This window comes from Theropithecus gelada, chromosome 1 (assembly GCF_003255815.1).
Source record: "Theropithecus gelada isolate Dixy chromosome 1, Tgel_1.0, whole genome shotgun sequence".
Classification (NCBI taxonomy): Eukaryota; Metazoa; Chordata; class Mammalia; order Primates; family Cercopithecidae; genus Theropithecus; species Theropithecus gelada.
This window is the reverse complement of record NC_037668.1, coordinates 160,705,375-160,729,859: the sequence shown is the minus strand read 5'-3', so window position 1 is coordinate 160,729,859 and position 24,485 is coordinate 160,705,375. Positions and strand designations below refer to the sequence as shown.

The 24,485-nt window shown below is 41.3% G+C and overlaps 1 protein-coding gene across 6 annotated transcripts in view; it reads left to right on the top strand.

Annotated features, from left to right (window-relative positions):
- Window positions 1-24,485, top strand: part of NFASC (neurofascin) — a 200,596-nt gene that overhangs the window by 73,929 nt on the left and 102,182 nt on the right. For all 6 annotated transcript variants that reach the window (XM_025379880.1, XM_025379889.1, XM_025379896.1 and 3 more), the window contains exon 2: window positions 18,731-18,839. In XM_025379880.1, the coding sequence (XP_025235665.1) occupies window positions 18,731-18,839 (109 nt within the window). The remainder of the gene's footprint in view (window positions 1-18,730; window positions 18,840-24,485) is intronic.

Sequence of the window (24,485 nt, the reverse complement as noted above, 5' to 3'; positions counted from 1 at the left end):
GGAAAGAGAAATAGGGCAGTAGCCGAAGGGGAGAGTGGGGACAAAGGAGGCTCCTCGGGTTGGGATAAATCACAACATGTTTGTAAGCTCTAGGAAACAGCCAGTGAACAAGGAAAAGTTGAAGAGACAGAAGGTAGAGAAGGATTGCTGGAGCATTGCCCCAGAGCACCATGCCTGGAGCAGACAGCTCACCCGCGGTAATGGAGAGAAGGCAGCCAGAGGGGCAGAGGTAGGCAGGCAGATGCGTGAGGGGGCGGCACCTGTGGAGGTTCTGTTTTGGTGACTTCTGTTTTCTTAATCAAAGAATAAACAAGGCACTTGCCCAAGAGTAAATGAAGGGAGAACCCCAGTTTCTTAAAAAAAAAAAAAAAAAGTGTGTAATCCCAACACTTTAGAAGGCTGAGGCAGGAGGGTTGCCTGAGCCCAGGAGTTCGAGACCAGCCTGGGCAACATAGTGAGACCCCATCTCTACAACAAGTTTTAAAAATTAGTTGGGCGTGGTGATGCACATCTGTAGTCACAGCTATTCAGGAGTCTGAGGTGGAGGATTGCTTGAGCCAAGGAGGTCAAGACTGCAATGAGCTGTGATTGCACCACTGTCAGAGCCAGACCCTGTCTCAAAAAAAAGGAGGGGGAGGTGTAAAGAAAAAAAAAAGAGACAGAACTTATATAATAAAATAAAAGAGGCCTAATACACATATCAACTAATACGTTGGCCTTATTTGGATTCTGACTCAAACAGTAAAAATAAAAAGGCATTTATGAGATAACTGGAAATTTGCACCATCAGTGGATATTTGATCCTGTTAAAATGATTAATATTGGAGGTGTAATAATGTTATCAAGGTTACATTTTGTAACAGGGTCATTGTCTTTTAGACAGAGATGCTGAAATATCAATAGATGAAATTAGACAATGACATGGATTTACTTCAAAATAATCCAGTGGAGGGGTGTGGAGAAGGAAAGGTGGGTATAGACAAAGTATGATTGCCTTTGGGTCAATGATTGTTGAAGTTGGCCGATGTGCAAGAGTCATTATGCTTTTTCTACTTCCATAATGCAAATTAAGACAGAGGAAAAAAGAAGAGGGAAGGAGATGCTGGGGGCTTAAGAGGGAAAGGAAAAGTTGGAAGTGCCATCTGGGACTGCCGGTGAGGGGGAGAGGCATGTGACTGTCAAATGCCACGGAGGGCCCACTTGAGATTCAAGAGCATAAATTAAAAGTGAGTCCAGACGGCAGGGAGGTATGTGTGAATGTGCTTCCCCAGCCATGTCCAGTGGCACATGCAGGCACAGAGTAGGTGGAGGGTTAGATTTGACCAGAGTTTTGAGTTTAGCCAACAAAATATGAGCATTGAAAATACCATTCTCCCATCATATTGATGACGTCTCTGAGGACCAGAATTATGTCTTTGCTTCAGTTACTTTGGGCTAATTTGACTAGCTGATTCCCAAGTCCCCCTTGCCCCCACAAGTTTTGACCAAATTTAATACTCTGTCCTTAGCACTTACAAATGATTTATTTGGTTGCATGAGCAAGACAAAAGGAGGGTGGTGGGTAGAAGTGGCTCTGACTGCCTTGTCTCTCATTTTTCCACCCTTCTTTCCAAAGTGGAGAGTGGTCGTCTTGGTTTGAGTGATCCTTCCCGGTGTGTTTGTGGCTGGGCCAAGTGTGACAGTCATGTCTCTTCTGAACGATGACCTCCCTGCCTTGCATCCCCGTTTTCACTTGTTAGCTTGGTCTGTGGAGGAAATCACTGAGGTCCAGTAGGGAAACAAAGTACTGCCTACAAAGGCCAGGTGTCTCCCATATCCCTGATTATGAGTGGGCCTTTGTGGGGTGTCCCCCTCATCCCCTCCTGTCCATCAGCTTGTGATCTTTCCCAAGACGACTATTCCATGTGAGGCAGGAGCTTGGCTCTCATTGGCTCCTTTCTTCCCAGGTCCTACTTGCAGGACTGGGGGTCCAGTTGCTATAACTTACCTGCTCCAGCTTCCTTGGAGAGAGGTGTTTCATAAATCAGAGCATGTCTCTGGCCAGGTCATGTTGACCGGTACAAATTTGTCTCTGACTCATGGCATATTTTAAAACAAAGACATATTGAATATGTACTAAGTATAGCCGGTATGGTTTTTATGCCAATTTTTCTTCTGAGAATTATAGCAGTTTTCTGAGATAATCACAAGGGGAACTTTTTAAAGAAATCCCTGTGTCGTTTGCACATCTTTGTATCTTCCACAGGGTCATTCACCAAGTATTGTTGAAATGTTGCTATATTGCCATGAACTAGGTTTCCGCATGGCATAAAAGGAGTGTAGACTTGGGAACACTGACCTGGGTTTGATTTCGGCTTTGCCACTCACTAGCTAAGAAACCTTGGAGAAGTAATTTAACATCGCTAGGCTTCAGATTTCTTCTTCTTTTACTTTTTCGTGTGTGTGTTTGTTTGTTTGTTTGTTTTGAGACAGGGTCTCCCTCTGTTTCCCAAGCTGGAGTGCAGTGGTGCAATTTTGGCTCACTACAGCCTCCGCCTCCCAGCCTCAGGTGATCCTCCTGCCTCAGCCTCCCGAGTAGCTGAGATTACAGGCACATGCCACCACGCCTGTCTAATTTTTGTATTTTTAGTAGAAATGGGGTTTTGCCGTGTTGCCCAGGCTGGTCTCGAACTCCTGGGCTCAAGTAATCCACCCATCTCGGTCTCCTAAAGTGATGGGAATATAGGCAGGAGCCACTACGCCTGGCCTAGGCTTCAAATTTCTAATGTGTAACATCAGGATAATAGTGTTTTCCTTGTTGGAATGTTGGAAGGATTCAAAGGGATGGTTACTCTAGAAATGGATGTCTGTTCTTAACTTTCCCTCACTGTTGTTGCCTTTTTTGACAAGCATGGCTGTGAAGAGATTAGAATGTAGATATCTCTGTGACCTTAAAGAGATCATTCCTCTCTGAGCTTCATTCACATTTCTTATCTATCTCTGCACCACTCTTCACATGACATTGAACGATGGAATCCAATTAGAGATTTCTGAGATCCCTTTCAGTTTAGATAATCTAGGTTTCCTTTGACTTACTGGAACAGATTTTCTTTTATTTTTAGAGCTCAGGTGCACAGCATTGGGTTAATCATAATCGTTGGTTCATGACTCACTCTCATCATTGGTCCATGCAGGTCCTGCTCTTTTTCTTTCTCTTTTATTTGTTTCTTCCCTCCCTTTCTTCCTATTCATCCATCCACCCATCTGTTTGCTTATTTATTTATAATAATATAATAAGTATCTACAAATCTACCACCCCCAACAAAAGCTAGAACCTTGATAATTAGCAAATGTCTAATCTTATGATTCCCTCGCCACCACCAGTACCACCAATTTATCCTCATTGCCTCCTCCACTACCAGAAGCAGTTGTTATTATTTTATTTTATTTTTAATTACTTATTATTTTTTTGAGATGAGGTCCTGCTATGTTGCCCAGGCTGGAGTGCAGTGGTGCAGTCATAGTGCATGACAGCCTAGAACTCCTGGGCTCGAGTCATCCTCCTGCCTCAGCCTCCTGAGTAGCAGGGACTGCAGGTATGCACTAGCACACCTAGCTTGTTTTTAATTGTTCGAGAAACTGACCTGCTGTTTTCCTTAGAAGATGCACCATTTTACATTCCCACCAGCAGTGCACAAGGCTCCAACTTCACATCCTCTCCAGCACTTATTTTCTGGGTTTTGTTTTGTTTTGTTTTGTTTTTTTAATAGTAGCCATTCTAATAGATATGAGAAGGTATCTCATTGTGGTTTTGATTTGCATTTCCCTAATGATTAGTGACTTTGAACATCTTTTTATGTGTATGTTAGCCATTTTATACCTCCTTTGGACAAGCATCTATTCAAGTCCTTCACTTTCTTTGTTGTTGAGTTGTTGTAATTATTATCTTGAATCCTGTTTTCTTTTTTCTCTTTGCTTATATTATCGCATAGCATTCTAATTCACATTTTGACTTCTATATAATATTTCATTGTCTGACTGTACCACAGTTTCGTTATCCTTTTTTCTGTTGAACTTTTGAGTTTTTCCTAGGTTTCTGCTGTGATGAATAGGACTCCTAGGAACGTTTTTGTACCTGTGCAAGAGTGTCTCATGGGTATATATCTAGGAGTAGATTTTCTGAATCAGTTTGTGAATGTTCAACATTAGAGGTAATACAAAACTTTTCCCAAAGTAGTTGCAATATATAAGAAATATATAAGCAACAGGTAAGAAATCCTTTTCCAACACTTGGTATCATTAGACTTAGTAATGTTTTCCAATTGGATGAGTGTAAATTGGTATCTGATAATGGTCTTCATTTGCATTTCCCAGATCACCAATGTGTTTATTAGCCATATGTATTCCTCTCTGACTCCTGCCTAGATGTCTGTGGGATTGTTTATCCTCTTATTAATCTGTGAATGTTCTTTATAAAACATTTAAAAATATTTTTATAGTAACCTATCGTGAGGTGTGTGTTTCTCCATTGTCTTCTAGATTTTAACTTAACTTTTTATGTATCTTAAGGCTTTTTTCTTCCAAATGAGGTTTACTGAATTATAAGTTACACAGAACAAAATTCATCTTTGCTAGATGTGTAGTCCTATGAATTTTGCCAGACACATAGAGTTATGTAACCACCACCATAAGCAAGATACAGAACATTTCCATCATCCCAGAAAGTTTGCTTGTACCCTTTTTTGGGTTAATTCTCTCCCCTTAATCCCAGCTCTGGATAACCACTCATCTTTATTCTGTCCCTGGGGTTTGCATTTTCTAGAATGTCATATAAATGAGGTCCTACAGTATGTCACCTTTTGAGACTGGCTTCTTTTACCTCATGTATTTGATATGCCTCTAACTTGCTGCGTGTATCAGTAGAACATTGCTTTATATTGCTGTATAGTATTCCATTGTATTGCATACCATGGTTTATTTACTCATCTGTTGACAGACATATGGCTTGTTTCTAGCTTTTGACAATTATAAATAAGCTGCTATAAATATTCTCATGTAGATTTTTGTGTGGACATACATGCATATTTTCATTTCTCTGGAGTACATACCAGAAGTAGGAATCCCAGGTCATATGGCAACTGTATGTGTAACTTTTGAAGAAACTGCCAAACTGCTTTCCAAAGTGGATGTACCATTTTTTATTCTCACTGGAACTCTATGTGAGTTCCAGTGGCTGTACATCCTCACTAGGACTTGGGATTATGAGGGGTTTGTTTGTTTGTTGTTTAGCCATTCTAACATGTGTATAATGGTACCTCATTGTGGTTTTAATTCACATTTCTGCATTGAGCATCATTTTGTGTTTGTTTGCCATACATATATCATCTTCGATGAAGTGTCTGTTTAGCAAAATGATCTTTTGCTCATTTTTATTAGATTGTTTGTTTCCTTACTATTCCACTGAGAATTTCTAAATATATTATGTAACAAGCCCTTTATCAGGATATCAAATATTTTCTTTCAATCTGAGGCTTGTGTTTTCACTCTCTTAGCAATGTCTCTCAAACGGCTGTCTTAGACTCCCCCAGTGTGGACTAGCCCTCCCTGCCCCCTCACTGTGGGGCAGGCATCCATACCTTCAGATGCTTGCTCGACCCTGAGTTTCCCGGTGTCACCAACAATCACTCTGGCACCTTGCAACGATATTGGCTCTCCACATTGCTTACTGTCCTGTTTGGACTGGTCTAATTGATGAGAGTGCTTACATCTGTTTTGAACTTTCCAGAGAGAATCGTTCAACTCCCTTGCATTTCAAAAGCTTCTCCTCTTGCTAATGGCTTCAGAATGCAGGTCCAGTTATACTGAAATAAGTACCCGTTTTAGCTGAATGTGAGATTCACTTAGCAAAAGAAGTTATCAAGGAAGGTTAACACATCTCCTTTCTTGGAAATGTCATTATTGGACCCTCATGACACTTAGTATTTGGGCAATTTATTCTGAGGAGAAATGGTTTTTAAATATACCTGGGAAAGTGTTTTAGTTTTTAGAATCTATAATACTTGCTAACACATAATGAGAATAAGTGTGTGTGTGTGTGTGTATGTATGTATGTATGGGTTTTTGGTTTTTTTGTTTGTTTTTGAGACAGAGTCTCACTCTGTCACTACAGCCAGAGTGCAGTGGTGCAACCATGGCTCACTGCAGCCCTGACCACCTGGGCTCAAGTGATTGATTCTCCTGCTTCAGCCTCCCAAGCAGCTGGGACTACAGGCACACACCACTATGCCTGGCAAATTTTTGTATTTTTGGTAGAGACAGGGTTTCACCGTGTTGTCCAGGCTGGTCTCAAGCTCCTAGGTTCTCAATCTGCCCTCTTTGGCCTCCCAAGGTGCTGGAATTATAGGCATGAGCCACCATGCCCGGTCTGAGACTATATTTTTACAATATTTTCATCCAGTTTGTATTACTTTATATGGTAGTAGATTTGTTTTCCTAATTTGTTTTTGCTTTAACTAACATTAAATTGATTCTGCCAAGAGAAAAATATAAGGTATAAAAATTGGAAAGGAAAATATATTATGACTGTTTACAGATTATGTAACTATTTACATGGAATACAAAAAGAATCAACCGAAAAACTGTTTTTAATCAAACTTTTTATTTTGAGATTATTATAGATTCACATGCAGTTGTAGCAGATAACACTATACTTTGCCCAGATTCCCCCATTGGTAACATTTTGCAAAACTGTAGTACAATATCACCACCAGGGTATTGACATTATACCATCAGGATCACCAGAAGGCTTTCTCAGGTTGCCCTTTTATGTCCACACCCATTTCCTACTACCACCTCCCCCTTCCTTAAACCCTGGTACCCATTAATCCCTTCTCCATAATGTTATCATTTCTGCTATATAACTATATCATTTATATCATATGTATCATTTCTGCTATAAAAAGTCACACAGTATGTAACTTTTGGGGATTGGCTTTTTTCAGTCAGCATAATTCTCTGGAGATTCATCTAAGTTACTGCATATATCAATAGTATCAATAGTCCATTCCTTCTTATTGCCAAATAGTGTTCCATGGTGTGGATCTACCACGGTTTGTTTAACCATTCACTCATTGAAAGACACCTGGATTGTTTCTAGTTTTTGCCTATTATGAATAAAGCTGTTATAAACATTTATGTACAGGTTTTTGTGTGAACATAAGTCTTCATTTTTCTGGGATGAACGCCCAGAGGTATATTTGCTGGGTCATATGATAGTTACATGTTTAGTTATTTAAGAAACTGCCAAACCATATTCTAGACGCTGTACGATTTTACATTTCTACCAGCAACACATGAGTGATCTTATTTCTCCACGTCTGCACCAGCCTTTGGTGTTGTCACTATTTTGTTTTAATTTAGTCATTCCAATAGATGTGCAGTGATGTCTCACTATTTTTTTCTCATTGTGGTTTTAATTTGCGTTCCCCCAGTGGCTGATGTTGAACTCCTTTTTATTTGCTTATTTGTTGTCTGTATTTCTACTTTGATGAAATGTCTTTTTATGTCTTGTGCCCATGTTCTAGTTGGATTATTTGTGCTTCTACTGCTGAATTTTGAAAGTTCTAGAACTAGTTCTTTGTCATATGTGTGGTTTCTCCCACTTGTCATCTTTCACAGATAAAAGCTTAATTTTAATGAAGTTCAGTTTGTCCATAAATTTTTCCTTCTATGAATTATACTTTTGGTGTCAAATTTAAGAATTGTTTGCCTAGCTCCAGATTGCAGCAATTTTCTCCTATTTTTATTGTACAAGTTTTATAGTTTGACATTTTATGTGTAAGTCAGCCATCCAATTTGAGTTTGTCTTTGTATAAGGACTTAGGTTAAGATTCCTTTTTTCTTTCTTTATTTTTGCCTAAGGATATCCAATTATTTCAGCATCATTTGTCGAAAAGACTATCTTTTCTCCATTGAATTGCTTTTGCATCTTTATCAAAAATCAGTTGAGTATATGTGTGGTCCATTTTTATTTTTATTATGTTCCATTGATATATGTGTCTCTTCCTTCACCAGTACCATGTAGATTTGGTTACGGTGGCTATATAATGAGTCTTTAAATCAGGTAGACTGATCCTCCTATGTTTTTCCTTCTTTGTTGAATTTGTTTCAGCTATTCTTGTTCCTTCTATTTCCATATAAATTTTAAAATAATTTTGTCTAGCTTTTAAAAGTTTTGTTTGGATTTTAATAAGGATTGCATTAAACCATCAATTTGGAGACAATTTGCATCTTTACTGTGTGAAGTCTTCCAGTTTATGAACAAAGTAGGCCTCTCCATTTATGTAGATATTTGATTTCTTTAACCAGTTTTGTGTAGTTTTAGCATACATGTCCTATGCATGTTTTGTTCATTCTATGCCTAAGTATTTTTATAGATTGTAATTTATTTAAAATTTCTGTTTCCATGTTTGTTATGTGCATATAGAGATAGTTGATTAATTTTTATGTTTGTCTTGTATCTTGCAACTTTGATGTATTCATTTATTAGGTTTAATTTTTTTTTTTAGTTTGAGAAGCAAGAGCTTACTCTGTTGCCCAAGCAGGAACGCAGTGGCACCTTCTTTGGCATCTTCTTAGCTCACTGCAGCCTTGAACTCCTGGGCTCAAGGGATCCTTCCACCCCAGACTCCTGAGTAGCTAGAACTTCAGGCGCAAGACACCACATCCAGGCTTGCATCTGGATGTGCCAAGTTGCTCCTGCAGTCCTAGCTCCCTTAAAATCTTTTTAAATTTTTTTTGTAGAGAGTGGGTCTTGCTATATTGTCCAGGCTGGTCTTGAACACCTGACCTCAAGCTATCCTCCTACCTCCAGCCTCCCAAAGTGCTGGTATTACAGGTGAGCCACTTTGCCTGGCCTTGTATATTAGTTCCAAGATATATTTTTTTAATCAGTTCTTGGGATTTTCTATGTAGACCATCATATTATCTGCATATAGGGACAGTTTTATTTCCTTTCTGGCCTATATGCATTTTATTTCCTTTTCTTGCCTTATTCTATTGGCTAGAATTTTCAGCACTATGTTGAATAAGTGTGGTGAAAGCAGACATCCTTGCCTTATTGTTAATCTTAGAAAGAAAGCATTTGGTCTTTCCCCATCAAGTATAATGTTACCTGTGTATTTTCTATACATTTTAAAAAAAAATCACACTGAGAAAATGTCTCTTAATTCCTCTTTCTCTGGGTTTTAAAAAAAATGAATGAGTGTTTAAATTTGTCAGATACTTTCTCTGCATTGATTGACATGATTGTGCAATTTTTCTTAATTAGCCTATTAGTATGGTAGATTATGCTGATGGATTTTAGAATATAGAACCAACCTTGCAACCCTGGAATGAACCACATTTGGTCATGGTGTATAATTCTTTTTATTTATCGCTGAATTCTGTTTGCTTATATTTTGTTAAGGATTTTTTTTTTTTAAAAATGAACGTTAACATTTTAACTTTTTATTAAGAAACGGAGGTCTCAAGATATTGCCCAGGCTGGTCTGGAACCCCTGGCCTAAAGCAATCCTCATGCCTCAGCCCCCCAAGTAGCTGTGACTACAGGCAGGTACCACCTCACCTGGTCTGTTAAGGATTTTTGTGTCTGTATCTGTGAGAGATTTATTGGTTTATAGTTTCATCTTCTTTTTAAAATTTTGGATGATCTATGTCTGGTTTTGGTATAAGGGTAACACTAACTTCATAAAAGTAATTAGAAAGTGTTTCTCCTCTTCTATAAAAGAGATTTTATTGAATTGGGGTGTTAATTCTTCTTTAATAATTTGGTAGAATTCTCTAGAGAAACCATCTGGCCTGAAGTTTTCCTTTTTTGAATGTTTTTAAATTATTTATTTCATTTTCTTAATTATAAAGCAATTCAGATTAGCTATTACATATTGGGAAATGTGGTAGTTCGTGTTTTTTGAGAACTTGGTTCTTTTCACCTAAGCTTTAAAAGTTCTGTGCGTAGAGTTTTCATGGTAGTTTCACATAGCCCTTTTGTTGTCTGCAGGGGCTATAGTGACATCCCTCATTCATTCTTGAGAATGATAATTGAATCATTCCTATTTTTTTGTTTTTCGTTTTTGCTAAAGGATTGTCAATTGAATCGATTTTTTCAAAGAAGCAGCTTGTTTCATTGATTTTTTTCCTATTGTGTTTGTTCTCTCTTTTATTGATTTCTGCTCTTTATTATTTCCTTCCTTCTGCTTGCTTTTAGGTTTTGGGGTGGGAGGTTGGCTCTTCTTTTACTAGTTTCTCAAGGTGGGACCTTAGATGACTGATTTGAAGTGTTTCCTGTTTTCTAATGTGTGGATTTAGTGCTATAAACTTCACTCTGAGCAGTGCTTTAGCTGTGTCCCTCAGATTTTGATATGTTGTATTCTCATTTTTGTTCAGTTCAATGTACTTTTTATTTTAATTGAAACTTTCTCTTTGAATTATGGGTTATTTAGAAATCACATTCAAGCCAGGCATGGTGGCTCATGCCTGTGATCCCAGCTACTCAGGTATCTGAAGCAGGCAGATTAGCTGAGGCCAAGAATTCAAGACCAGCCTGGGCAACATAGCAAGACCCCATCTCTAAAACTATAACTAAGAATAAATTCGTTGATGTGGTGGCATGCATCTGTAGTCCCAGCTGCTCAGGAGGCTGAGGCAGGAGGACTTTTTGAGCCCTGGGATTCGATGCAGCAGTGAACTATGTTCACGCCACTGCACTCCAGCCTGAGTAACAGAGCAAGGCTCCATCTGTAAAAATTAAAATTAAAATTAAAAAAAAACCTGTGGTCTAGGTACAAAGGCTCATGCCTATAATCCCAACACTTTGAGAGGCTGAGGTAGGAGGATCACTTGAGCCCAGGAGTTTGAGACCAGCCTAGGAAACATAGTCTAGAGACCCTGTCTCTAAAATAATAATAATAATTTAAAAATTAGCTGAGCATGGTGGCATGTGCCTATAATCTCAGCCACTGGGGAGGCTGAGATGGAAGGGTCACTTAGGCCCTGGAGATTGAGGCTGCAGTACGCTGTCATCATGCTACTGCACTCCAGCCTGAATGACAGAGCAAGACCCTGTCTCAAAAATGTTTATTTAAATTTAAAAATAGAAAAATAACTTTCAATATGGTAGGATTCAAAATTAGTATGCAATAATTATTTAAAATAGCTTAATGAACAATCAAATGCATAGTAATAAACATAACAAAAATGTTCATAATTTGTACAATAAAATTTTAAAATGAAAAGCAAAGAAAATTTGAACAAATTAAAATTCATATCACATTCTTAGAGTCAACATCATAAATGTCAATTCTAAGTTAATTTATAATTTTAATATGGCTCCAATAAAAATACCATTTGATTTTCTTTAAGAAAGAAAAAGTCTGATTCTAGAGAAATCTGTGAAAAAATTGACAAGCAAGAGTAAACAGAAAAATTTTTAAGACTATAAACTCAATTATAAAACTACAGTAATTAATATGGTGTGATACCCGCACATGAAGGGATAAACAGATGAGTGGAAGATAAAGTCCAGAAATAGACCCAAACACATAGGAGAATTTAGTACTGTGTATGATTGAAGATGACATTTCAAACCATAGAATAAAAGGTAAATTTTTAAATAAATGAGGTTAGGATCATCACCATCTAATATACAGTTAGATCCCTTCTTCACATGATTTCAAAGTAAGTTCTAGATGGATTAAGATTGAAGCACAATTACCAGCCTGGGCAACATGGTGACACCCTGTCTTTACAAAAAATTAAAAAATTAGCCATGTGTGCACTTTGGGCCCAGTGCTTGTGGTCCCAGCTACTTGGGAGGCTGAGATGGGAGGTGGGAGGATCACTTGAGCCTGGGAGGTCAAGGAGGTTAAGGCTGCAGTGAGTCATGATCATGCCACTACACTCCAGCCTGGGCAACAGAGCAAGACCCTGTCTCCAATAAAAAAGAAAAAAGAAAAAAATTAAACCATAGAAATGTTAAATAAAAACATGGAAACATAAAAATAATCTTGAAAAAAAGAAGGTGTAAATATGACACAAAATATAGTGAAATAGAAAAGATCCAATCAACTATGAAAAAAATTTCATGCATAATAAAAACACCACAGATAAAGTCAGGATAAAAATAATGATGTGGTCAATTTGCAGCCCCTCTTATAGGGAAGGCATTTCCTAATAAAAGTTCCTTCAAACTGATGAGAATCAACCAACTGCCCAGTAGAGAAATGGGCAAATAATAGGAATATTGAAATTGATATGGTTTGGCAGTGTCTCCACCCAAATCTCATCTTGAATTGTAGTTCCTATAATCCCCACATGTGGTGGGAGGGACCTGGTGGGAGGTAATTGAATCATGGGGGCAGTTTCCTCCATGCTATTCTCATGATGGTAAGTTCTCACAAGATCTGATGGTTTTATAAGGGGCTTCTGCCTTCACTCAGCTCTCATTCTTGTCTCTCCTGCCGCCATGTGAAGAAGGACATGTTTGCTTGCTTCCCTTTCCACCATGATTGTGAGTTTCCAAGGCATCCCCAGCCATGCTGAACTGTGAATCAATTAAACCTCTTTCGTTTATAAATTACCCAGTCTTGGGCAGTTCTTTATGGCAGTGTGAGAATGGACTAATACGGTAAAATGAAAATACTCAGTCTTACTCATAGTAAGAAAACCACAAAGGAGATACCAATTTCTGTGTGTCAGATTGTCAGAGATCAAAAAGATTAACAACACAACATATTGGAGAAGGAATGGGAAACAGGAACTCTCATACATTGCTGGTGGTAGTGTAAACTGTCACTACATTCATGGAGAGCAACTTGACCGCAATATCTTTGGATAAATTATTATCCAATAATTTATTTGAAAAACGGTCTTGCAAATATAAGAATCACATTTACCCAAAGATATGTATTGCAGCAATTTCCCATATGGAATGATTACAAGCAAACTAAATGCCTATTGGTAAATAAATTATGATATGTTTATACAGTGGAATACCACGGAGCTGTTAAAATAACAAGGCAGGCCGGGCACAGTGGCTCACACCTGTAATCCCAGCACTTTGGGAGGCCAAGATGGGTGGATCATGAGGTCAGGAGATCGAGACCATCCTGGCTAACATGGTGAAACCCCGTCTCTACTAAAAATACAAAAAAACTTAGCCAGGCATGGTGGCGGGCACCTGTAGTCCCAGCTACTCGGGAGACTGAGGCAGGAGAATGGGTGTGAACCTGGGAGCCGGAGCTTGCAGTGAGCCAAGATAGCACCACTGCACTCCAGCCTGGGCAACAGAGCGAGATTCTGTCTCAAATAAATAATAATAAATAATAGTAATAATAATAAGGCGTTTTATATGAACAAATATAGAAAAATATGTAAGATATTTGTTAATGGCAAAAAGCAAGGTAGGGGAAAATATATATAGTATGCTAGAATTGTTAAAAATACATGTATATGTATATGTGTCTGCATTGACTCTCTGGGAGAGTACACAAGAAACTAGTAAATGTGATTGGCCAGGGACGGGATGAATGGAGCTTGGGAAGCTGTGGGACAGGGTTGAGAGGAGGATGTTCTAGGCTCATCTCAAAAGTATACTGTGTATACTTTTGTATCATTTGAGTTTCATATCATGTGCAGGGATTAGCTATTTAAAAAGTAAATAAAATAATTTTTTAAATGCTTAAGTAAGAATCCCGAGAGACAGAGACAGAATGATCTTTGTGCCCTGAGCGCAGACTAAATATTCATGGGGTAGAGGCACATGAACCACGAGTCAGGAGAATTTTGATTGTGTGCTTCTTTAGAAATATGCCCTTATGGAATTATGGAATTCTAAGATGAGAAAGTATAAGAGATCCCCGGACCAGCTTATCCTTTGTGGCAGAGGGAAGGACAGTCTGAGAATAACCATTTGCTAAGGAAAGATCTGTAAAGAATCCCCAGACATACATTAAGATATGAATGCTGAAAGAGAGAAGTGTTGGAGCTGGTTAGCAACCCCAGACACTCCCTGTCATCAGTCCAACATGCTGGATCCTGCCTTTGTTGCTGGTGAGTGTCTTCCACACCTACTCTCCTCGCTTCCAGCCCAGACCTCATTCAGAGGAACCCAGCAGGTGTCTGCAGTGTGGCTGCTTCATCTGACCTTCGGGAATCTAGGGACAGCGCCCAAGGGCCTAGCAAACTGACCGTGATCTCTGCCTTGCTGTGACCCAGAGCTGCTCTTCTTGCAGGCTACAGGATATCAGGTACCTTCTTGGTCCCTAGTCCTCCCTGGAGTATCAGGTATCCTTCCTGGAACCTTCCTATGCCTCAGTCAGAGGGACAGTCTATTTCCTGGATTCTAAGTTTCACTTTTAACCAACCCTAAAGTCCTATGACTGATGATTAAAGCAATGGTGGTAATTGCAACTTCATTCATCTTTAAGGATTATCTGTCTGTCTATCTGTCTATATATCTGTCGATCTATCCTCAAATCACAGCCCTCATTTGATCTCCACAGTAATCCTATAGGTAGATCTGATCTCTAATTTTTAAACGGCAATAAAATATTTGTATGGAGATTTTGTTTTCTGAGTACTCTCCTCTGTGTTATCTCATTGCAGTCCCTGACACTCTCATATAGGTAAGGAAGTTTTTATTAACCCAGATATATCAATGAGGGTATTGGAGCGGCAACTGTGGAATAGTGGGCCTTTGAGATAAGAACATGTGGGTTTGACTTACATGAATTCTTTTTCGGTTTTTTTTTTTTTTTGTAGAAACAAGATTTTGCCATATTGTCCAGGCTGGTCTTGAACCCCTGGGCTCAAGCCATCCACCTGTCTCAGCCTCCCAAGGTGCTGGGATTACAGGCATGAGTCACTGTGCCCAGCATCACATGGATTCTTTACACCTATTTCCTCAGGTGTAAACTGGAGATAATAATATCCATATCAGGCTGGGCATGGTGGCACATGCCTATAATCCCAGTACTTGGAAGCCAAGGTAGGAGAATTGCTTGAGCTCAGTTCAAATCCAACCTGGGCAACATAGTGAGACCTGATCTCTACAAAAAATAAACAAAATTAGCCAAGCGTGGTGACACATACCTATGGGCCCAGCTACTTGGGAGGCTGAAGTGGGAGGATCACTGAAGTCCCGGAGGTCAAGGCCGCAGTGAGCTGTGATCGTGCCACTGTACTCCAGCCTGAGTGTCAGAGCAAGGCCTCATCTCTAAAATAATAATAATATCAATATCATGTGATACTGGATTACTGTTAGGATTGAATGTCTATAATGTCGGTCGTTCAGAAGAGTTCCAAGAATTAACATTCCAATGATTTCCTATTTCTTCACCTGTTCTATCACTTAAAATATTTTTTACTTTGAAAATGTTTTATGGAAGAGGAGAGAATAATATAATGAAACTTATGTATCCATCATCCTTGTCAATAATTATCAATATAAGGTCAATCTTGTTTCAGCTATGCCCCTACCCACTTCCCCCTTTCTTTTGTTAAACAGTTTTCAAAATAGCGAGGCATTTCCCTGACATCCTTCAAATGTGACTAATGGCTTATTTAGGATTATTTAAAAATATTATTAGGAATTCATAGATTTAAACACATTTGTTATATTTCTCCCTGTTGCAGTTATTATCTTTATTGATGCTCAACTTGACCAGGGAAACCTTATTCTTCTTGGTTTCTGAGTCCTTCTGACATGACTCTCGTAGTCTTTGACACTCTGTTTGCTTTTTTGGTATGACAGGATGTTCTAAGCTTATCTTGTATGTTTGTGACATCAAATTTGGAGTCAGTCATTTCTCCAAGGAGGCCCAACTCCTCCTCGGGGAATGGTATTTAGAATTTATAATCTGATTGCTAGAGGTGCTCATTCCTACTAGGATGGTCATTGTTTCTAGGCCTTACAGTGAACAGAGCTAGGAAATGTGCATGCACACATGTGTGTGTGATTAACCTAAAACATTTGAAGGACATACTGATACTCCCAGTTCACAGCCAAGACTACAGAATTTGTACCCAATCTCATCAATCTTACTTTTGTATCTCCTTTCAACCAGCAAATCTTGTTTCCAAGCAAGATCAACCGTAGTACTCATTTGATTTATTCACAATGAACATATAAAAGTCTCACAGTAATAATATTATAGTACCATCAATAATATGATTATTGAAAACAGTTTAGGATTTCTTGTGGGACATAGGGCAGTTCTTTTTATCTTTGTGGTACATCCATCTAAGGCAAGCTTGTCCAGCCCACAGGCCACATGGAGTCCAGGATGGCTTTGAATGTAGCTCAATACAAATTCATACACTTTCTCAAAACATGAGTTTTTTTGCAAGTTACTTTAACTCCTTTTAGTGTTAATGTATTCTATGTGTGGCCCAAGACAATTCTTTTTCCAGGGTGGCACAGGGAAGCCAAAAGATTGGACACCACTGATAAGGATACACAGTCAAATTACTAGTGTTTTAATCTATGTGTAGTATGCCAACCAACTGGACTCAAAGGTTCATTTGTTTCATTTTATATTCATTTTTACATAATTCTTTGAAACTTTTTTTTTTTTTTTTGACATAAGGTCTTGCCCTGTCACCCAGACTGGAGTACAGTGGTGTGATCTTAGCTCACTGCAACCCCCGCCTCCCAGGTTCAAGCGATTCTCATGCCTCAGCCTCCTGAGCAGCTGGGATTACAGGTGCCCACCATGATACCCGGCTAATTTTTGCATTTTTAGTAAGGACAGGGTTTCACCATGTTGGTCAGGCTGGTCTCGAACTCCTGACCTCAAGTGATCCACCAACCTTGACCTCCCAAAGTGCTGGGATTACAGGCATGAGCCACCGTGCCCGACCTCTTCGAAATTTTTTAATTATGTTTTGTAATTATGTCAAATAATTACATAGTCCAAAGCAAATCCATGTAACAAAGTCTATTCACAGTCCAGCTTCTGTCTGTCCCCTGCACTTCATGTCTCCCTCTCTCTGTAGGGTGTTTTTTTGTTTTTGTTTGTGTTTGTGTTTGTGTGTGTGTGTTTTGTTTTTTTGTTTGTTTTGTTTTGTTTTTGTTTTTTGAGACAGAGTCTCGCTCTGTTGCCCAGGCTGGAGTGCAATGGCATGATCTTGGCACACTGTAACCTCTGCCACCCGAATTCAAGCAATTTTAATGCCTCAGCCTCCCAAGTAGCTGGGATTACAGGTGTGAGCCACCACACCTGGCTAATTTTTTGTATTTTAGTGGAGACAGAGTTTCACCATGTTGCCCAGGGTGGTCTCAAACTCCTGAGCTCAGGAAATCGCCTGCCTCAGCCTCCCAAAGTGCTGGAATTACAGGCGTGAGCCACTGCGCCTGGCCCCTGTAGGTCTTTTAAAACGCATTTTATGCTTCATCATTTTATTGCCTTTTTAAAAAAATATAAGCAAATGCATATATATTTTTGCATTCCTCCTCTCTTTCCTAAATAAATGGTAGCATATTAAACATTATTTTCTATCATGTGTTTTTCACTTAATGAGAACCTTGGAGATTATGGGCATATAGGATATATTTTGAATAGATTCCTGGAATTGGGATTTTGGGTCAGAGTAAATGCATACTTATTTAGATAGCTATTGCCACATTCACCTCTAAAAGGGTGGATTACACCATTTCCTGCAGACAATTTTTTGGTGAGGGAGATGGAGTCTCACTCTGTTGCCCAGGCTGGAGTGCAGTTGCACGATCTTGGCTCACTACAACCGCTGCCTCCCGGGTTCAAGTCATTCTCCTGCCTCTGCCTCCCAAGTAGCTGGGACTACAGGTGTGCCTGGCTAATTTTTGTATTTTTAGTAGGCACAGGGTTTCACCATGTTGGCCGTGCTGATTTCGAACTCCTGACCTTAAGTGGTCTGTCCTCCTCGGCCTCCCAAAGTGCTGGGATTACAGGTGTGAGCCAACATGCCCAGCCTCCTGCAGATACATTTTAATGTTATAACAAATGTCTCAATGGAATATGTTATCACTACCTAGAAAGGTTATACGATTGTTCAGAACTGGACTTGAACCCCACTAACTAATGATCTGATCCCCCACTAACTAATGATCTGATCCACTCTGCCATGCCTTCTCCCCATGTTAAAGTTTAAGAAATTGAATCACATGTAGAGAAGTGTCCTACTCTAAATGACAAAACAAGCTAGGATTTAAAATTCGCATCTCCTGACCTTAAAATTGGATCCCCTTTCAATATGTTATGGATTTATTTATGGTGAACTTGGTTTGCTTATCTGTAGACAGGGAAGAAAAACATAGTTCTCCTAGGAAGCTAAAACATTAATGAGATGATTATGGGTAAATTCTCCCCTGGTGTAGGAGAGATTCTTCGAGATACGGCTGAACTTCTTGGGGTGAATAGGGAATCAGCAATTAGACTGTGGTGTCAGGGCACTAAGAAATGATCTTACAGATGAGAGAGACAATCACCCTTGCAGGATCAGATCTTTTTTTTTTTTTTCCAGAGTGCTTTGAACTTCTTTGAACAAAGATGGTGTTATGCTGTGCAAAACTTTACAAATGGATGTGGGCAAAGATGTAATTTCCCCAGTGAATGAGCAAGCTGCAAACCACAAAGCCTTTTTTTTTTTTTTTTTTTTTCCTTTTTTCCTTTCTTAGAGTAACCCTGGGGTTCTCCTTTGTGCTTGCTTGAGACAGGTTGATTGACTTATGCGCAATTTGGGACGCTGGAGTTTACCTTCCCTCTGCAGCCTGGAACGGAGCCTCCCCTGGTGTTGCAAGGAGGAGGCTGAATGAGGCAGAGAGGGTAAGTAGGACTTGGGCCTGGGGTATGTGTCATTGGAGGGGTGAGAGTGAGGGGACATTCTTGCCTCCTGCCCCTTGTCTTTGATAAGGGCCCCAGGAATCTTCTGAGAGGCATCTCCTTTTTTCTCCCCAGAGATAGAAGCCCTGAGTTGCCACAGAACTGCATGCCAAGGTTCTCCTTGCAAGGAGGCTGGTAAGGGTAGTGTTTAAGCCTTCCCTGGCAGGGACAGTCAGCCAACATTAGTGCTGGCATTGTCCCAGTTTAATTGAAAAATTGGGAAACGACTTTGTTGGTGGCCCATACCCTACTTAGCCTGGGCCTCCACCACCTGGGAGCTCCTGAGTGACAGCCCTGGCATATGGGAGACAGTCCGAGAACCCCTGCCCTGGGCAGGGCATTGGGCCCAGGCAGATGGACAGTTGTCCAGGCGCAGTAAGGAGCTGAGGCCCACAGCACTAAGTCATGCCGTGTGCCCAGGGTCTGCCTTGTTCCATTCCGGGTTAGATTTTGCTACTACTCCCAACAACTCCTGTTTTACTCTCAGATCCCAGTAGCAGGGGAGGACACATGACAACTGAGGGCTGGAATTTTAACAGAGCAGTAATGGGCAATAGTGACAGACCGGCCTCCTGGAGGCTGCTGGGCTAGGAGGGTTGGGCTGGAGGCTTGAGCAGGGCAAGATTTCCTTATTCTTTGAGTTTGGGCATCTCTACCTCATCGAAGGTGTCTTTCTCACTCCACCTCCCTCTCTTGGAGTCTTTTGTCCTCCCAGAAAGAGTTGGGACTTGGCGGGAGGGGCATGGAGAGGGTTGAAAAGTGGAAGCTGAGAGTGCTGATGACATGGACTTGGGATCCAGACACATCTTCTGAAATTCCAGATCCACTTGCTTTGTGACCTTGGGAATGCTGAACCCCTCTAGACCTCCGTTTCCTAGTTCATACAATGGGGATAATAACCAACATTTTGTGTAAAGATTAGAGAGTAAATATATAAACAGATAGAGAGCCTGCAGAGTGCTTGGCACATGGTGTTTAATCAATGAGGGTTATTATTTCTCATGTCAGTGGCAATTCAGATATACTTGTTTTATCAAGGTAGTTTCTTAGGTGGGCCCTTTTAGGGCTACCACTTATCTCAGAACAGTGTCAGGTTTCAGAGCCCACCTGGGAAATTCCTCTGACTTAGGGCTTTTTCCTCCTGTCATTGTTACTAAACCTTGAACTTGAACATACTGACTTAGTGTGTGTTTGGCAGGGGCGGCGGGGGCGGGGTGTGGCATGCCATTCTTTTACTGCACGTGAAGGAGTGTGATTGCAAAAGCGGTGCACTCGTTTATTTAAATGGTACGAAGTATATATGAAACTGGACGGAGTTAGTGCAGCTCTGTGTCACCATGACCCCGCTCTTGGCACTTTCCCATGCACCCTCCCCACTCTCCATCCCTGTCCCTCCACAGCTGTCTTGAAACATTCACTCTAGGTAGCCTGACCAGATCCCCACCTAAGGAACCCCGGGGGGGGGGGGGGGGCTGCCTTCTCTGATGACAGCAGCCCTACCGTGTGACAGCAGACATGGCTGCCACAGAGTCATGCCCTGCCACCTCCTGCCTGACCAGAATAACTTCATTCTGGCTTGTGCTTCTGGACACCACCAGTCTAACCAGCAAAATCGAATATCGGTTCTGAGCTTAATCCTTTTAATAGTGTTTCCATTTACATTAATTGTATCATTTGACTGTCAACACGATTCAGTGATATGAGCAAGGCTGCTGTCATCGTTCCCATTTGATTGATGAATAAACTAAGGCTCTCTGAGAAGTCATTTCCCCCAAGGTTTCGCAAAACTAATTAGCAAAAGAGCCCCTACTGGACTTGGATGCCCTGAATTGTAGACTGTTTTTCTCGCTGTGACGTCACACTGCCTCCTCCAGTCTGAAGCACCCACAAATCATGAAGGAGGAGTACCTATCTAAGGACCTTCAGACACACAGAGGAACCTTAAAAAAGAAATAAGAAAGACTGCAGAGACTCCTTGCCAGCAGGACATATGGCTGTTGAGGGTACAGTAAGTTCTGGGAGAAGGGAAGCCGACCCAGGCTTCTGTAGATGATGATAACAGTCGTCATTATAGTAATCAGCATCTCAGCACTCCCCGTGCACCAGGCACTGTGCCCTGCACTCCATCCTCCCACAGCGGCCCCATGAAGTAGGGCCCATTATTACCCGTGTTTTACTGATGGCAGAATAAAAGTACACAGAGGTTAAGGAACTTGCCCAAAGCCCAAAGGGCCAGGATTCAAATCCTGTGGTCCAACTCTGGCACCTGTGTGGCAACCATTTGGGTTTGGGGCTGGCTGTGTATTTAGGGTGGCTCATTCCAAGATTCACTGGAAACAACGCACAGTTGTTTCTGTGCAAGTGTTCCCTGGGGCTCCAGGTGTGAGCTTGGAAACCGCCTAAGGAGGAAGCCCTCCGTTTTTCTGCGTCTTCTCCCTTTGTTGGAAACCACTGCCATATGGAGCTGCCCCAGGCGTCTGCTCCTGAGCCGCCCCTCCCTCTTCCTCCCACCCCAGCATGCAGCACCCTCCATGCTCAGGCCTCCAGGCTTCATCTCTCCCCTTCCCTCCTGCCACCCGCAGTACGTCCACTCCTTGTCACCTCCCATCACAGGAAGCAGACACTGGCCCTCCGATGCAAGGCAGAGAAACCACTGAGCTTCCCCAGGCCTTCAATTTCCCAAACAGGTCTATTTGGTTAATTGCACTCACACTCCTAAGTCCCTCTGCCTGTCAGAGGGAAGCTGGGCCTCCTCTCTCCAGAAACATTGACACAGGCCCCCTCGGACAGCATGGGCCCAGGACACACAGCTGTGGATCACTGAGGGTGGGGCCATGGAGCTTCATTAGGAACTGTCTTGCCCACCTGCTGCCCCCAAACTGATTCCAGGCACCTGAGGCAGCCCCCATGCTTAGCCCCATTTTCCTATGGGCACCGAGACCTGCAGGGTGAATGTGGGGGACATGAGTGAAAGCTACTGCCCTAACAGCTTGTGCTGTTTACTCCCTTCTGCTGCAGTGATGCAATCACGTCTAGACCCCTCTCAGCCTTTCCTGCTACCTCGCTAAGCCCACCTTTCCACCAGAGGCTGGACTGTGAGGTTTGAAACAGCATGTCACCTGTGAGTTTCTAATAAGAGGACCATATGCTCTAGCAAAGGGAGACCCTTCCAGGGCATAAGACACCAAGGTTTCCTCCACATCACTGGAGCTAAGAGTCTTTGGCATAAGCACTTGTAGCCGCCAGCGCTTTGCAACCAGACTTCTAGACAAATGGTGCATCTTATAACTCAGGAAAATCCTCATTCTGTCTGCTGCCTCCCCCTTTTTGCTCCCACCTCCCCTCCCCCATGCCTCCTGTATTTTCACATCTCCTCCAGCCTGTAGAAGCCTGCCAGGATAGCAGTTGGATCCAGACTGATGTCTGTATGGGATGTAAATGCAGAAGGCTGCAGGGAGGGAGGGGAGGAACAGGTGCTGCTCCCTCCTGCTGTCTTAGTTCTTTCCTCCCCATGCTCCCGCTTATCACATCAGACAGGAATTTTAAAAATGCAACCGGGGATGTGCTATCCTTGGAATATCAGCAGCTAAACCAATATTGGCAGCCCAATGGATGTCACTTCAGAAGACCCAGCTCCCTCTCTGGGGCTGACTCCAGCTGTTTGGTTGATGTCAGAGCTTGTGGGACATTGGTGGAAGAAGCTGGTGTGGAGTGCTTTGCTTGTAGAAACCATGGCAAAGGCAGGAGAGAGGGGAGCCCAGAGGGGATTTGGCTGGCCTGGGATTTTATAGGAGCCTCCCTTTCTCTCTGGTCTAAAGTAGACTGCCTGTGCAGATAACCATCTGTTGGCTCTAAGAGTAAACAATAATTCCTTAGGTATAGAGCTAGGGTATGGTGTCTGCACAGGCATCGTCTACACTGTAGATCTACAAAGTAGATGTGAAACCCCTTCTTGTCCAAAGCCTTATCACAAATCAGTATACCAGCTATAACTTGGGGGATAGGAGAAAGGACCAATTGTTTATTTTGTTTGCTTTGTTTTGTTTTGTTTTGTTTTGAGATGGAGTTTTGCTCTGTCACCCAGGCTGGAGTGCAATGGTACAATCTTGGCTCCTTGCAACCTTCACCTCCCAGGTTCAAGTGAGTCTCCAGCCTCAGCCTCCCGTGTAGCTGGGATTACAGGTGCCCGCCACTATAGCTGGCTAATTTTTGTATTTTTAGTAGAGACAGGGTTTTGCTGTGTTGGCCAGGCTGGTCTTGAACTCCTGACCTCATGATCTACCTGCCTCGGCCTCCCAAAGTGCTGGGATTACAGGCGAAGAAAGGACCAATAGTTTTTGAATGCCAACTATGTGCCAGGCCTTGGATTAGATGCTATATATGTACATCATTTAGGAATTGTCACAGCAACCTTGTAATAAATAAGTGCATTTATCTCACTTTTAAAGGCAAGAAAACAGACTCACAGACAGAGAATAAACCGCGGAAGACCATGTAGCAGGTAAATGGCCAGGTGGGATGGAAACTCAGGTGTGTGTGGCTGCAAGTCACATGTGCCAGCTGGATTAAACACGCTTCCTTATGACACTAAATCTCTGCATCTTGTCTGGTATGTTTCCCCTGGTCTGCATGGCTTCCTAGCTAGTTTGTCATTCACCAGTTTATTAAGCCCAGCCCTGTTCTGCTTTGAGTTAATACTCGCTTCTGTGAAGGGTCAAAGAAAGAGTAAAAGACTCTTCCTTTGCCCTCAAGAAGCTCAAAATCTGGTTAAGGGACTGAAAGTCATTTCTCTTTTCCCCAACCCAAGTTTCTTCTCCTGTAGTATTGCCCCTCTTTTTTCACCTGCTCGAGCTCAGCCTATGGTTTTCAAATGGCTTTAGGACTACGGTCTGTTGAAACTAGGCTTGCAATCTGCCCAGTAGAGGACAGAATAAGCAGCTTGATTTGAGTGATGTCATGAGCAGATGTGTCCAGATGGTGGGTCCTCAGATGGACAACGGTCTGGATTTCAAATGGACACCCCACTCAGGGAGCCTGGCAGGGCCCAGGGTGAGGAAGCTGGGTTTGGAAATAGTGATGGCTGGTGGGGTTGCACAGATACCTCTTGGGAAAGCTGCTCAGGGAGGGAGAGGTTTCTGGCCATTCTAGAGCCACTTTCCTTTTGTACAGCAATTTATAATTTACTGTGGAGACAGAGACCGACCAGACAGTTTGTGACTTGCTCAAGGTGACATACAAGACCTTAGCCCTAGGTCTTTTTTTTTTAAATTAACCATTCTTCAATGTATTAAAATTACAAATCCCCAAACCTAATTACTCCTTAAACTTTTTACTTCAATCAACAAGTTTTACAGTTTTCTTCATGAATCTTATAGATTTTAGCAATCACTTGTTCGGTTTCATCAATAAACTTAGTTAATTTAATTCCTTTGAACATTTGAAACTGTATGTATAAATTTATCCATTTTCCTTTTCAAAGTATCATAGTTTTTTTTCTAACAAAGCCTTCCAAGTCCTTATGTAATTCTTTTTTCATATATATGTATATATGTGTGTATATATGTATATTATGTGTGTATATATGTGTAT